Genomic DNA, 15,518 nt, shown 5'->3' on the forward strand with positions numbered 1-15,518 from the left:
GCATAGGGATATTTCTCACATTTTATAGAAGTATACCGCAGTTCACCAAAGTCCATAACTGTGACGCGCAGGTTGGAAGATGGTGGGGGAACGCAGCGAGCTCTCTGCTAATCGCTTTCCACTTCGTTTGGAAATATCGCCAATCAGGGCGAAGATGCGCACTAGAGATGCGTGAAGAACGAAAACGGGTCTTTTCGCAGTTATGGACTCTGGTGAACTGCGGTATAAATGGTAAACGAGTTCCACAGTAATAAATATGGCTGGCTGTGTTTTGGAATAGCGGTAACCAGCGGTAACCTCATGTGAAATAAGTTATAAATATATACTCTAAAAAAAATAGATTAATATGATATCCTATACTAGTACGTTTATTTTCAAAGTTCAATTTAGTTTATATAAGAATTAAATCTGATCAATGTATATTGTTAGGTATATTTTCATTGCATTATGATTGCAAAATTTGTTTTCTTATTTTATCAGGTTCAGTGTTTAGTAAACTACGTATTATAAGAGGACGACGAACAGTAATAACAGCTGCTGTGAAAGAGGTTCAAGATATAGATATCGCACCTTTTCGTGTATTGGAATCATATCCCCCGAACCATAATGCACGTCATTTAAGTCGAATTTACACAGTGCCGTCAGATGTTACAAAATTATTAAAAAATGAACTACCAAAGGAAACAGTAAAGAGAATTGACATTTTTAGAGAATTTGGCATTCTGGTTAGAAAACCTGCAATTGAATTAATATCATATCTGGAACAAACAGATTATACAAAACCTGTAAACAGATATGTCTTATGTATCCTTTTGAATTTGCTTATTATCCTTAACATAACATTTGTAATTTAATTATATATAACTATACTTTCACTATTTATTAGATGGTAAAACTGGGGTAGGAAAATCAACAACATTGATGCATTTAGTTCATTACGGTCTTGCAAGACAGTTTATTGTTATTCATTTACCATGGAGTAAGTTGAATTTTATTGAATGTAATATATATATATATATATATATTCAGATTGTGTATGTATTAGGCATATTTTGTATTATGTTTAGTTTGCAATTGGTACAAGTTCCCAAAGGATATTGCAGAATCTCCCCTGATACCAGGTCAATTAGATTTACCTCAAAATGCAGCAATATGGTTAAAATATTTTTCTACTTTAAATCAATTAACATTATCAAAATTTGATGTAAGTAACATATAAAAATGATTTATTTTATAAATATAACTAATATAATTGTTTTATAGTTGAAAGTTTCTAAGGATTATAACTGGTCTCAACGAGAAACTACAAAAGCTGGAGAATCACTTCTTAGTCTTATTGAATTTGGAATACAGCGAACTAAATTTGCTTGTGGAGTTGTCAGTGCATTAATAGATGAACTTAAGGCAGCTAGTACAGCAGGAAAATGTAGAACACTAGTTGTTATAGATGGTTTTAATTCATTTATTTCTAATTCTACATCAATACGTGATGAAACACGTAAATATGTACCACCTGAAAGGATATCATTAACAGCACCATTTTATAATAGTGCAGAGTATAATTGGTGTAATGGTGCCGTACTTTTGTCAGTGGATATAAGAGCAACTAGGGTATATAATAATTCAATGATTATAATGAGTTATATGTAAAATAGATCTAATAATTATTTTCATTTACAGGATAGAACAGAATCTATTTATCCAAAATATTTACTTGATAAAAAGGGATTTGAGCATTTAGATCCTTTTCTCCCTATGAATGTTGAAAATTATACTGTAGATGAGTTCAAAACTATTTTAGAATACTATGAAGACCGAAAATGGATTAGAAAATTTAGTCCTCAAGGACAAAGAGAAATAGAATTATTAACTAACAAAAATCCACTCGATGTCTGGGATCGTTGTAAATCATTATAGGACATATTGTTTATAAATAAACATTATTACTAAGAAATTTATTTATTTTTTGTATTTGTTACATTTATTTAGCCATTATTTTGAACTACATAGTTCATATATTTTAAACCATTATACAACAAATTTATTTGGTGTTAAATCAGGCTGCATTAGTTTACGGAATGTTTGATACCATTACTACTGTTTTTATATAACCAAAAAAAATCGATCAAGTGTAAACTACTCTAAACGTTGTAATCACATTTAAATTTTAATATTCACTTGTTTGTAGACTGAAGCAAATCTAAAACTTTATTGATGTTACCGTTTTCAGCTTCTAATAAGTAAGTCAACAATCCGCCTTGATTGGAGAAACCCATTTGTATCATGGACTCAACAGCTGTTTGAATTGTTGGATTTGAATGAAATATTTTTGCTTCTTCTGGTAGTTGCGGGTAAATTTTCTTGTCGGTGGAGTTTCTCTCTGGCGGCGATGTTGGTGCAGAGGGAGCCTTTTTGAAAATGAACAACCATATTGATAAAAATTCTTATACTGTTTAAAATATTTTTTACGATATCTTACCTGATTTTCAACAGTTTCATTTAAATTAGACAAAACTGAGGATGCACTGCTGATTTCAGAACTTCCATGTTTATCCACAATTGTCCATTCATCTGCTGCTGTGGTCTTTATAATAGAATCCTGACTTATGATTGATGTAGTATCTGATACAGATGCTTTGTCATCTTTTGCCTCATCAAACAATTTTCTTCCTTCACCAGGAAATTTGTTGGAATCATTTTTATTTATGGACGCATCTTCTTTAAATTCTTGCCTTTTTTCAGTGTTGTGAGCTGAACAATCTAATGGTTTATCAGAATCAACTTCAATAACAACATCCAAATCATCACTGTCAGTTTGATAAACTCTAACATAAGCTTTAGAATTCTGTTCATCTTTCTGTTTTGGTGTTTCTTTTGAAGGACCTGCACTATCAGAAGGACACGGTTCATCCTGTGTTTCAATGAAACTGTTCAAATAGGGCACAAAAGCTTCCAACCAAGGCAAAACATTATAATTAAGTGCAAATTCATGACACTTTTTCTTTCTCCTTGAATGTTCATTTGAGCCATGTTTCTTATTTGAATGTATATTACTCTTTCTGAGGAATTTTCTCAAACAATAAATTAAACCTTGACTGTGATACCATTGCAATGGTTGTGGCATACGAATCATATAATGGTGTGGATGTAAACCTTTTGCTTCACACTGTGCACATAGATCATAATCTTCACATTGGATACATTTGTATCTATATCCAAGTACATCACCATTACAATTGTCACAACATATACCCGGATGAATTACTGTTTCATTTTTAGGAGGTGATGCTTCTTGTTTCTTATTTTGTGAAGTTCTTTTTATATATATTTTATATACTCCCGATAACATGCTTCTAATAGCAGATTTTAACTCTTCATCATTTGATACAGTAATCTCATCACCTTCGTCATCTGCAAAATTGCAACATATTAATTGTTTAATGATACAATATAAAACAGGAAATAAAATTGAATGACTTAAGAGTGTTACATTTAAAATATTACCTTTCCATAAGACGAGGAAATTTCCATCGTACAAGTCGGGAAAAAGATTTTTTATTTTGTCACAAAATAAATCGAAATTATAATGCTCATGGGTACTGAATCTTCGAATTTCTTCGATACCCGAATCATTATTAAGTAGATAAATTTTATAATCCTCAAGTACTGACATGTCAAACGAAAATATAAGTAATTACGCAATTACAAATATCTCAGTTGCACCTTTAAATGTTTCTGTGTTTTACACAAGTTGTCCACGTTCGTACAAATCTATTAAAAATATTATTCTCAACAATTCACAAGGTTTTGCACAAAATTTCGTTTTCTGGATGTCTAGCCGATTCCAGCGTCCTTTTTATAGGTAGCAATACACACATCTATCAAACCTACTCAGCATAATGCGAAACAAAATGGCGTATCCGGTGACTTGATATCAATTGAACATTTTTTTAAATTTGTACAATTATATTTTAATAAAGTACCTAAGAAACGATGTATTTTATATCGTCTATCATGTTTTAATAGACGACGAAGTAAATCGTATTCTTAAAAATGTATTTCTACGCGATTTAATCATAATGTTTTGCAGAAACTTGAGCGGCGCCATTTTTGAATGAGATGCAAAATTTGACAGCTAATCACGTGACTTCTACATGGAAACGATGATTCACGATATCACGATTACAAACATTCAAATCGTCATTCGCACATTGTTGCATCATATTAATATATATTGTTTTTACATTCTTCATTATATTTGGACCAATTGTTTACACTGATTAAAGACTAAATCAATTTTTTGTTCTTATTAGGATTTTACAAATACGATAAATAAGCGTTAGAGTATTTCTTTCTAGAAAGAACGCATCGCACATAAGCGTAACTTAGTTTATTCTCGACCGTATTAACTGAATATAATTTAATGGAATATTTTTGTTACATTTTTAAGCAAGTATATTATTTCAATCATTTTATTGTTTCGTAGATTCGATAATTATGTAAATGAAATACTATAATCATTATAACATGGAACATTTATATATTCTTCAGTGACGAATGATCGCTCACGAATAAAAGTACAACCCCGGTCAATCATTAAAGTGTAATTTTCTAATGGAATACGTATCAATACGATCGTTTACATTGCAAATTTGAAATTAATTTTCTGTACGATAAATATTTCAGACACGTACGTGCAAGGTTGATTGATTGGTGACTTTTAACTTTAATGAAATAGGGTTCTATTCGCAATTCTTTAGCATTTCATATTGTAATGAAATTACTATCATGATAATAATGTGATGAATCATTATTATCTAACCGAATGATCGCAATAACAAAATTAATAACATTTCTTATTTGCACTAGGTCTCGATAATTGATATCGGTTCATTAGATTCTCTTTAATGCCGGGTTAGCGTCATACCTGTACCACTCATATTTTAAAGAAATTGCATTTTTCCCGTAAAAAGTTCTACTTGAACGTGTTTAGATATTTATCGTTCGTTCGTGCACGTATACAATTATCCGTAATAAAAGTGTTCGTCCTTATTTGCAGGAATTCATTCGGTCATTACAGTCGTTACCTGTGCTCGCGTTTTTCTCACGACGTTTCACGTTACAACTTTCTAGAAGTCGGAACACAACCAAAATGAGACTCGTCGTTTATTTAAATTTCATCTTGTTCTACGTTTATTTAACAAAAGCAACCGATTACGCGAATATTTATCTCTCGTTGGTAAAAACAATTCGTAGCTTTTACTCGGCTTCCTCCGTCATCTTCTTGTATCCAGTCAACAAAAATTTAGATAGTACGATTTTTGTAAATCTTTTTCCTTTTAAATAATCATTATTAGATTCGGAAAATCAACGATACATGACATTTTTTTTTCGTGTTGTTCAGGTATGAAGATAATGTACACAATTCATACATGGTCCTATATACTTGAACAGGAACAAATCACCACGATGAGCCTTTCAATCAAAGATACGCACATGCTGACAAGATATTATACGAACGTCTCTCGGCCGTTGATCATTAACTTGTTAATTGGATCAACGGCATTTCACGAGTTTTCATCTAAAACAAAATCAATAAAAATGTCAAATTTCGCATGGCTTGTGGTATGCGTGTCTCTCACTTCCGTACCAATGGATGAATGTAAAGTACCGCAAGGAAACCCTTTTCATTTGTCCTTCAACACGAAAATGTTGGTGATGAGTAACGTTGATAATATTCTTCGCGAATGGTACTCACTGGACGGAGAAACAACGGAAATGTACAGTTTGTTCAAATGGCAGAATGCTACGGAAGAATCGTCGCAACCTATTGTTGAATTGCTCTCGAACTTGGCCATGTACGAGAGAAGAAACGATTTGAGAGGAAAGGTTCTTCGAGGTGTTACCGTCACGGTAAGATTTCACAGATTTCTCTATGCTGTTCTCCAAGCATAATCATCGGATAAACGGTTCGATTCACTTTTGTTTGCAGCAGTCGATTCTCCTCACGTATGAAAAAAACAACAAATTGGAAGGATATTTCAGTGCCGCGATCAGGGAGCTCGAAATTGCTATGAATTTTACTCTGGACATCGTAGCCAAAGAATGGGAATACGGAAGTTTCAATGTGACGACGAAACGTTGGACCGGAGCTCTACGTCTCATCGCATCGAAGATGGTAGACATCGGGGTGTCCGATTTTACGATGACCAACACTAGATTAGATTACGTCGATTACCTGGCTCCTATAATAACCACCAAGAGCTGTCTCTTCTTGAAGAAACCGGATATATTTTCCGTCAGATGGTTCGCCTACCTCAAAGTATGTCGTAAACGTGCATATATCTATGATTGCAATGATATACATAATCATTAATGATCCTTGAAAATTATGTTTTCCAGGCTTTCAGTACCATCGTTTGGAAGTTTATATTTGCCTGCTGTCTAGTTTCTGTTTGTACTCTGACTTTTCTAAGATCTCGTATCGAGTCTTCTGATGTGATGCGTGGTGTATTTTACGAAGAAATTTTTCGGATATTGGGTATCATGTGTCAGCAGGGACTTGTAGGTAAATTAAAACGCTTTAAGTTTCGTCGCGAAAGTAGCAGTGTTTAAAGCACTAAAGTAAAGTCGTCGTCACATTCGGTAAATATTAGATAAAGTAAAGAATAATAATGTATTCCCGTCACTGTGTAGTCACGAATACACGATATCAGTCGCGAAAGCGTTAAATTAAATAGATAGTGCTATCGCATCATTTGCTAGGATCAATGAATAATTTATTAACCCTTGGACGGCTAACCGCTGAGACAACGACAATTTCATTTTTCATTTTCTACATTTTCGAAAACCATCATCGTCGATCTGACTCGTGTATAAATGTTTCTTTGCAGAATTTCCACGACATACCACGCTGAAAATCGCATATTGCACCCTGCTTCTGACTGCTTTCGTGATAACCACTGCGTATTCGGCATCCCTGATCGGCTTCTTAACAGCTCACGTTCGCGACATACCGTTTCGGACGATCGACGAGTTCCTCGAGGATGGCACATATAAAGTGATCGTTTTGAGAGGTACCGCGGATTTCGACATGCTTTTCGTAAGTTTGTTCGGTAACGAAAAATTCTGACACGCGATATAGATACTTTCACTCTTGCTCGCTCGTTCAAGTGTTACGTCAGGAGTGTTGCACGTACGGTTGTGAGTATATATAAGTAACTCGAAGAATCGAAACAGGTGAAAAAAGAATTGTTTTTTTATAAGTTGGTTTGTGTATTAATTTGTAATTTCATTTTCAGAACTCGAAGGATCCGTGGTCGCTGAAAATCCGACCGATGTTGAAACCAAAAGACGCTCAGCCGTATGATATAACAAGTGCATTTCAAAGCGTATGTTTTTACACTTTAACCAGCGAACATTTCGAAAAGAATTTTCAGCAGGAGTTGTTCTGTACGTTTATAGCTCTGCAATAGTCGCAACGTGGCGTTTTACTGCAGTTCTAGTAAACGCATGAAGAAAGTAGCGGTAGAATTTCATATTCCATGTCAAGTCGCTTGCCTCAATGCCGGTCGTACAACCAGCTTAACCCTGGTCCTTCCGAAGGGTAGTCAGTACACTGACGCTTTCAATTACCAGTTCGTATCTGTTATGCGAATTATAATAGATAAAGATATTGGTGTTTGATTAGAAAGTTTATTTATCACTCTGTTGCAGCTTGAAGAAATTATTGAACAGCGGTTTGTTGAATCGTTTCATGCGCGATGAAACTGACGAAGAGGAAAAGAATTTTGAGCCGGTTGGATTCAGCAGCGTTGCATCTGTATTGTTGATCTTCATTTGCGGAGTTGCATTGTCGCTTCTATTATTAAGTATAGAGATTTGTTGCAGCAAGTGTAGGAAGCGTTCGTTGATTAATTAGGTAAGGTAATTAACACTAGAACTATCAAACTAGTCAAAATGACTGGTTTCAAGTTTCTTACTTTAATTTATAAATTTTAACGAGGTATTTTTGCTGATATGTATGTTGGCTATCGTCGAGATAGCCCTTATCTAACTTTCTGTATTATTTTCAACATAAAAATCAGTGTGCATCAAAAGTCATTGGTTCTAGTGTTAAAAATGAAGGCGAAAAGACAAATTTTCAATAGCATCAAAGTAGCAACAGTAGTTTGAAACAACAAAACGAAACGTTAGATTAGAAAATTAATTCTTAATATCGTTGATAATCTATCAGTAAAGATTGAATGTGTTAAAATAGTAACTGCATTTTCTATTCACGTTCGCCTTTAACAGTATATTGAAGAATTGTTTGACGTTGCAAATTTATCGAACGATAGCGATCGGTAAATCACAACCTGCTTGTTTTCTGCTTAGAATGGGTGCATACGTGTATCGTTATCGGCGTCGATCTTCGTACAATTTGTACGCAAGTCGTACGATCGCGATGCTGATGCATAACCACGGGACATTATGTTCCTAATGAGACGCAAGCCAGGTCCCTAGATTCGCAGATTCGATAAATCCTAACAGCCGCGTCACGGTTCCGCTGCACCTTAGTTTAGTTACCATTAGAAGCGGTTGCTCATCGCGAAAGCGAAAAGCGGTATCGTTTCGCGTTTGCCGTTCGAGAAATTCAGAAATTCGCCGTTAAATTCTTGTTTAATAACCACGGTATGTTGGTTCGCGTTTCCATGAATTAAGGAGAAATTGAGGAGTAACGCGAACGAAACCGATCTGTACTAAATCGTAACAATTCGAGGAATAATAAATATTTCTTCCTGACACGAAATGACACGAATGATTTTCTACACGATCTTATCTCTACTGTCTGTTTTAACGTACTCGATGAACGTGAGAGACGCTTACGATTATGTTCTCCTCGTTACGGATGTTCACAACTATTACAGGACGACCTGTATCGTTATCGTGCATTCTGATCGTTGCACCGGTAAGTCTTTTATATTCTTTTCGGAAATCATACGTGTGAGAATTTCAGAATCACTTTATTAGCCGTTTCTGGCTAATAATTTCATATTACGACCCGAATTTTTATTAGCCTGAATTTGTCATAAATTAGAAAAAATGAATGGAACAAAAGTATTGTGAAATCTATAGCACATTGCGCATGAAAATCCCGAAATTTCTATGTTTCATTTTTCTATTTATGATTATTCTGAGACTCTCCATATCGAAAAATAAAATGGAAATGAATATCTCATATTCGTATCCTCTCCTCTATTATTTGACGAACGATCAAACTCAGGCAGTCATCGTTTCAGATTTGAACGAGACGACAGTGTTGCACGGATGGTCTCGATCCTTCTCCCGCATGGGTATTCTGACCATGATGACAAGCTTTGCCAAGTTGTCACGTCAGATTAAGAAATATCAAGGCTACATCACCCGTCCACTCTACGTTGTCCTTCTGTCCACAAGAGAGAGCATGGAGGAGTTTACGATGCTCATCAGACAGATCGATATCTCTTTTCCGGTCTGGCTGCTGATATTCCAACCGTACCGTGAAAATCCTCTGCGCAGAGTTTGCCAGAATCCCGACGGCAACCCCTTCGATCTGTCGTTCGACACCGAGATGCTGGTACTCTGTTACGATTTCCCGATTTTAAGAGAATGGTACGCGCTGCGCGATAACCGTACCAGAATGTTCAACCTGGCCACCTGGAAATCCAGCGAGCCGGTGAATTTCAGCACGAAACTCGATTTGTACGAGAGAAGGAACAACATGTTCGGGGAAACTATGCGTATCGCGCTGGTCGAGGTGGGTGAACGACGTTTCACGAATCGACGAGAACAATGGACGTTCATTTGATTTTCAGAAGTCTCCGTTCGTGAGAATTGAAAACGGGGTCCTTACGTTGTTTTTCGGTAGTCTGGTCCAAGAGTTAAGCAAATCGATGAATTTCACGATAGCGGTGACAGATAGAATGACGACGTACGGCGGTTGGAGCAAGGAAGAAAAACGATGGACAGGCGTGATAGGCGAAGTGGCCTCGAACAGGGTCGATTTTGGTGTATCCGAGTTCAGCATGAGCGACCAGAGGATGGTCGTGGTCGACTTCACGTTGCCTTTGATTCTGTCTCAGAATCGGATATACTTTAAGAAACCCGATGTCTCTTCCGTTCAGTGGTCCGCCTACTTCAAGGTTTCTATACCAAACAGAATACTTGATCATCCTACGTTTGATTTATAATTAGCGCGAGATAGTAAATGGGCCATCTTGTGGGCGATGGAAACACGATTCTTTGCACGATTCCATCGATATCGTTCCGATGCTTGCAACATGCAAATCGATGCTCGTTAGCATTTTCTTAAAACGGAACGATGCTTCACATTTCAGACCTTCCATGTAAGCATCTGGACTGCTATCGTCTGCATAATCGTATCGTCTCCGATTTTACTGACCCTCATGAAGACAAAGGGTCGAATAAAGATGAAGATTCTGGCTGACAATTACATACACGTTTGGGGGATCTATTGTCAGCAAGGTTTGGCAGGTGAGAGTTCCTTTAAAAATTTCGGAAAATTATGTACTATCGCTTTTTTTATTCCCTGTTTCCAGAATTTCCAAACGAAAATTCGATGAGATTAGCTTTTCTATCCATCTTCGTGTCAGCGTTAATTACCGTGGCGGCTTATTCAGCCTCCTTGATCAGCTATTTGACAGTCTCTACTGTTAACTTGCCTTTTACTACGGTGGAGGGATTCGCTGCTGATGGCTCTTATCAGCTGATCGCATTAAAACACAGCGCTGACTACGACTCGATAATGGTAAAATAGCAATAGTGTAATTATAAGAAAGGTATCTAATAAAGCTAATGTTATTTTAGTCTGCCAAACATGGTGTGCTGCCGAAATTAAAGAATCTACTGAAGGAGAAGGAGGATTTAGCTGTGACGGTGAACGATGGTTTCTTGCAGGTGCGTTGATCAGATTTTTGAAACGGTAAGTTACATTTATTCGCTTTTTGATTGATCTTCGAATCCGCAGGTATGCACCGAGAAAGTGGGCTTTTACGTAACCCAGGTATTAAAAGACGCCATGGGGTCCATTCCCTGTGAGGTTGTCGACATAGAAGCATCCAGGTTCGACAGCTTGGCTCTGGTGTTGAATAAGGGTAGCCCTTACACAGGCATAATAAATTATCAGTAAATATCCTCGTAATTAACGATATTTCTTCGGCTACGTTACTGTAGATTCTAACGAATATTTTTAGTTTGCAGCAATTCAAAGACAACGGTATATTGAATAGATTAGGAAACACATATCTGAGAAGAAGCAGATCCAATGATAATGGGTATAACACGGTCACTTTGGACAGCATCGCACCAATTCTGGCTATCTTGACTGGCGGAATACTTTTGGCGTGTTCTATACTGTTGCTCGAGAAGAAATATTATAATCTCTCTGGCAGTAAAGTCGGTGAAATTTGTCAGTTCATCTTTTGTAGTCCATTTTCTGAGCGAAATTTTCGGGTGAAAGCGAAACAGAGAGGAATTCGAAGCCTCGTAAAGAACAAAAGATCAAACATTTCAGATTACAGTAGTTACTATGGACAATACGAATACTAGAATAACCGAATCCTTATCGAGGATAATCCTATAAAGGATAGTTGTATATGCTAATTTATTCTGATTCCTTTCTTCAAAAAAAGTAGGTAACATTCAACCCCGGTTGTGTTCCAGTGTTAAGAGGTGGTAGCCTGGTTAATTTGTTCTGTACTTCTATTCAGTGCGTGAAATCGCTTTCACTTCATGCCACAGTAACATCGACGGGTAATTAGTTGCAAATTTCCGCGTATCGTTTCTCTCGCGAGCATTTCAACCAGGATTCAATGAACCTTACAGTCACGATTATTGCGTTAGTCACCGTTTATAATTCGATTCACGGCTCGTACGGTTCAATAAAGGATATTGAAATCCTGCTAAAACCGATCTGTTACCATGCCGTTAAATTACCAGCGACTACGAGTCGCGGAAAGTTGCAACGAAATCGCGAGAACGGGAACTATAATTTCGCTTGTACGATCTAAATATTGTCGAAAGGTTCTGAATAAAGATATTACGAAAGACGAGTAGTAGGGGGTTGCATAATGCCTTTAATTATCGGAGGATCATGTTCGCGACGAAAGACGTATAGATTCGTACGAGACGCTTGACCTACGACCTTTTGGAGAACATCAGCAATCCGACTATCTTCCCACGTGAATCAAAGCCGCAGCAGCAGCATCTGCTTGCTTGGCAAAAACACCGGGCCCCCGTTACTTTTCCCGCATCCTCGAACACAGACGTCCCTGCTTAGACGTGAAAATTATATACCATTCGATCCGTGAGAGAACGCACTGGTATAAACATAGTTTCAGATTTTAATCATTCTTTGAATTTTTCATACCGGGTCACGGAAGGTCATCGATGACCCGCGCTGTGAATTCATCCTAGCCGGGTAATTTGAAATCCACTCTGAAGACAGAATAGAAATCCTGTAGCAACTCGAGTAAACTAAGGTCAAGTTTTAGAGAATTGATAATTAAGTATGTTAAATTTGTTATAAGACAATGAGATTTGAAGGTAACCGAAGTCAAGTTCACGGGTAAACAAAGGTGCAACGACAGCTTGGAGCGAGGGAAGAGCTCTTGCCGACACGGTGGCCGGATACAGACGAGCACGCGCTGCGTATCCGTTTTCCGTACGAGCGGAAGTGACCTTTGGCTCATTAGAAAAAAGTTCCACGCACGCGTCGCGGTTCCCTACCGTCAAACTTTGTCGTGCGTGTACTGTAAGAATCAGAGTGAGTCCTTTTCTTCGCATCAACATTAGCGTTTCTCGATCGACGTATCGACGTGAAGACGGTTTCTGTATCACGGAAACCGCAACGTGCAAGATGGAACGTGCTCGCGCGTTCTTGTTCCTTTTCGCGGCGAGGAGGTTCGATTAGTCGCGAAACGTTAATCACGAGCGATCTACTCTGATCTCATCTTCGAACGAGCTGATCTTTTTTTTCCCATCGTCGGCGCAAAGAACCGGATAACCTTGGAATGGACGCGCGAAATGAGCTTCGACAGGAATCGACCGCCTTCGATGCGACCGAGACTGGCCGTGATCGCGTTAATTGAAAGCGACAAGAAGGCTCGAGCTGAATTTTAGACACTGGACACCGATTTGCAGTCTCCGCTACGCGTCCTGTCCAGCTGATTGCGCTTCCAATACCGGACGACCTCGGGGATTCTACGTTTCGAATGCGCACCGCGAATCGATCGATCGCGATCGTTATTTTTCTCTCTCTTACCTTTCGAAAGAATCTATTAGCCGTTTAGCCGCGGTGCACGTGGCAGTCATTGTTAGCAGGTTGTGTCATCTCTGGGCTTGTCCAGAATGCCATTATTATCGCGCCGCGTATCGTTCGGCAGTATGTCTGTGCGCCGACTCGCAGCCGCCGCGCCGCGCCGCTAACAATGATAGCGAACAACTATTGCGAACCAGGAAACAATAATGCTCGCCGATAATGACTATTGTCAAAGAGCAAACAATGATGCACGGTGACGGGCCAGGTTCGCAGAAACTTCCACGGAGAAACGATGCTGTGTAACTGGCCGACGTTCATTGGCGTAACTGAAGTTATCGTCTGGATGGGCCAGTTTCCCTAAAATTATTCAAACTACCTATGTATCTATACGTTCAAGTGCCTAATTACACGCGATTAGAAGATTATTGTATGTTTCGTATTTAGCTGCATTGCAAAGTGCATTTTGGTCTAGATACATTTATTTATATTGAATGACTCGACGACCTAACAAATGTTTTTTATTTACTCCAATAATTTCAGGTGGAGGGGCCAAGGTAACCCTGGCCCCTACCTAGTTACGCCAATGCCGATGGCGTGGCCCATTGTAACAAGAACGAGACCGTAATGTCTACGGCAGGAAAGGAAAGATTTAAAGATTTACACATCTGTAGGCTGTGATGTGCTACGCTCTAACAGTCAGACATTCTCTCGAAGCTGTTATTACACGGTTGCACGGGGCGCGTATAAATCTTCGGCTCTTTCAGAGAAGTTGTAGGAACAGAGACGATGTATCAGCGGGCAGGCACGTTCTCGCGGGAAACAACTTTATCGTGGAAAGGAATGACGACGAAGGAAACGTAGCTACGTTGATCCGTTTGTCTCGTAAATCCAGCGTAGCGACTACCGGTCAGGCTCATTACCGTCTCCGAAACCGTGGGTGGGTATTAGCGTTCGCAACGACTTGCTTGCCACTTGTGAAACACGCCAACGACGATTCTATTCGACGGAAGACGTCGACACGGTTACGATCGAACCGATGGAAATCGTGAATCGAAGGTCTTCGCGAGGATCGACGACCGCGTGAGATTCCCTTCGAATCGGGAGCATCGTACTTTTAGGACCTTTCCTCCTATTTATACGCTGCGCGTTGCTCGAAGGTTTAATTCAATTAGTACACGCGTAATTACCACAGGTGATTACGATCGTTAGCTTGTTGCAAGGTCGAGCGACTTCGAAACGAAGTCGAAAGGAAAGATACAGAATAGGAATACTATTGCTGAAAATGGTACAGGTTTTTTAAAACCTGTCGTTTTACAAAGTAGAACCTTAATGATATACATATTCTCCAAGGTGTAATATTTTTAATTAAAATAACCTGAAAGACTTGGTCTTGCATGCAGATTGATATAACTAACAAGGGAAACTACCCAAGTGTTGCACTCACTTATTATTGAAACTTTGCCAGCTTGTAGAGCTCGTCGAGCTGAACACACCTATACTCCGTTTTGTGGGCAGACGACTAATTGTTTATAAGATATTAATAATTAAAGTTAGTTATTACTTACATTGAGAAGTATGACAGATTCACATATACAACTCGCAATCTAGAGATCCACGGTTCAAATCCTTGATTCCCAACATTTTTTTTTTTTTTTTAATGATAATTTGTCTCTTTTTGAATAACTATTACATAAAAATTATCATAAAGAAAAAAAAATTTTTTTGGGAACCAAGGATTTGAACCGAGGACCTTCAAGTTGTAAGTCACGGATCTGCTCCGTGGTTAAATATCTGACTCGTAATCTAAACGTTCTTGGTTCAAATCCCGGGTTACTGTTTTTTTTTTTTTTTTTTTTTTATAATGATAATTTTTTGGTAATAGTTATTCAAAAAGAGACGAATTACCATTAGAAAAAAAAAATGTTGGGAATCAAGGATTTGAACCATGGGTCTCTAGATTGTGAGTTGTATGTGTGAGTCTGTCATACTTCTCAATGTAAGTAGTAACTAACTGTAATTGTTAATATCTTTTAAACAATTAGCCGTCTGCCCCCAAAAGAGGGTACAGGCGTGTTCAGCTCAACGAGCTCTACAAGCTGGCAAAGTTTCATTAATAAGTGAGTGTAACACTTGGGTAGTTCTCCTTGTAAGTAGGGAATAGAGTGAGTTTGGTTTTCTGACCCTATATCCCATCAGAAATGATCAAAATAAATATAAA

At 37.9% G+C, this 15,518-nt stretch overlaps 4 protein-coding genes across 5 annotated transcripts; 3 read left to right on the plus strand and 1 right to left on the minus strand.

The window, feature by feature from the left end:
- The first annotated feature begins 172 nt into the window (after window positions 1-172).
- Window positions 173-2,130, plus strand: mRpS29 (mitochondrial ribosomal protein S29). 2 transcript variants are annotated; one of them, XM_034340788.2, is made up of 6 exons: window positions 173-292; window positions 481-804; window positions 887-979; window positions 1,068-1,204; window positions 1,264-1,611; window positions 1,681-2,130. In XM_034340788.2, the coding sequence occupies exons 1-6, from the start codon at window positions 229-231 to the stop codon at window positions 1,915-1,917; spliced, it is 1,203 nt and encodes a 400-aa protein (XP_034196679.1). In that variant the 5' UTR covers window positions 173-228; the 3' UTR covers window positions 1,918-2,130. The 2 variants fall into 2 exon arrangements, with proteins under 2 accessions (XP_034196679.1, XP_034196680.1); XM_034340789.2 differs by having other exon boundaries at window positions 208-362.
- Window positions 2,087-3,949, minus strand: ref(2)P (refractory to sigma P). The gene is made up of 3 exons (XM_034340787.2): window positions 3,505-3,949; window positions 2,480-3,411; window positions 2,087-2,408 (listed from the first exon to the last, which is right to left on the minus strand). Exons 1-3 carry the CDS (start codon window positions 3,671-3,673, stop codon window positions 2,175-2,177), a joined length of 1,335 nt encoding a protein of 444 aa, XP_034196678.1. The 5' UTR covers window positions 3,674-3,949; the 3' UTR covers window positions 2,087-2,174.
- A 1,318-nt stretch (window positions 3,950-5,267) lies between these two features.
- Window positions 5,268-8,172, plus strand: LOC143306089 (glutamate receptor ionotropic, kainate 2). Its single transcript, XM_076692399.1, has 7 exons — window positions 5,268-5,913; window positions 5,993-6,322; window positions 6,403-6,568; window positions 6,894-7,102; window positions 7,302-7,391; window positions 7,465-7,637; window positions 7,717-8,172. Exons 1-7 carry the CDS (start codon window positions 5,407-5,409, stop codon window positions 7,919-7,921), a joined length of 1,680 nt encoding a protein of 559 aa, XP_076548514.1. The 5' UTR covers window positions 5,268-5,406; the 3' UTR covers window positions 7,922-8,172.
- Window positions 8,173-8,191: 19 nt separating this feature from the next.
- On the plus strand, window positions 8,192-11,604 carry LOC117612077 (glutamate receptor ionotropic, delta-1). Its single transcript, XM_034340785.2, has 8 exons — window positions 8,192-8,950; window positions 9,282-9,778; window positions 9,837-10,163; window positions 10,359-10,515; window positions 10,581-10,789; window positions 10,849-10,938; window positions 11,009-11,166; window positions 11,235-11,604. Exons 1-8 carry the CDS (start codon window positions 8,791-8,793, stop codon window positions 11,587-11,589), a joined length of 1,953 nt encoding a protein of 650 aa, XP_034196676.2. The 5' UTR covers window positions 8,192-8,790; the 3' UTR covers window positions 11,590-11,604.
- The last annotated feature ends 3,914 nt before the right edge of the window (window positions 11,605-15,518 follow it).

Source organism: Osmia lignaria, chromosome 15 (genome assembly GCF_051020975.1).
Source record: "Osmia lignaria lignaria isolate PbOS001 chromosome 15, iyOsmLign1, whole genome shotgun sequence".
Classification (NCBI taxonomy): domain Eukaryota; kingdom Metazoa; phylum Arthropoda; class Insecta; order Hymenoptera; family Megachilidae; genus Osmia; species Osmia lignaria.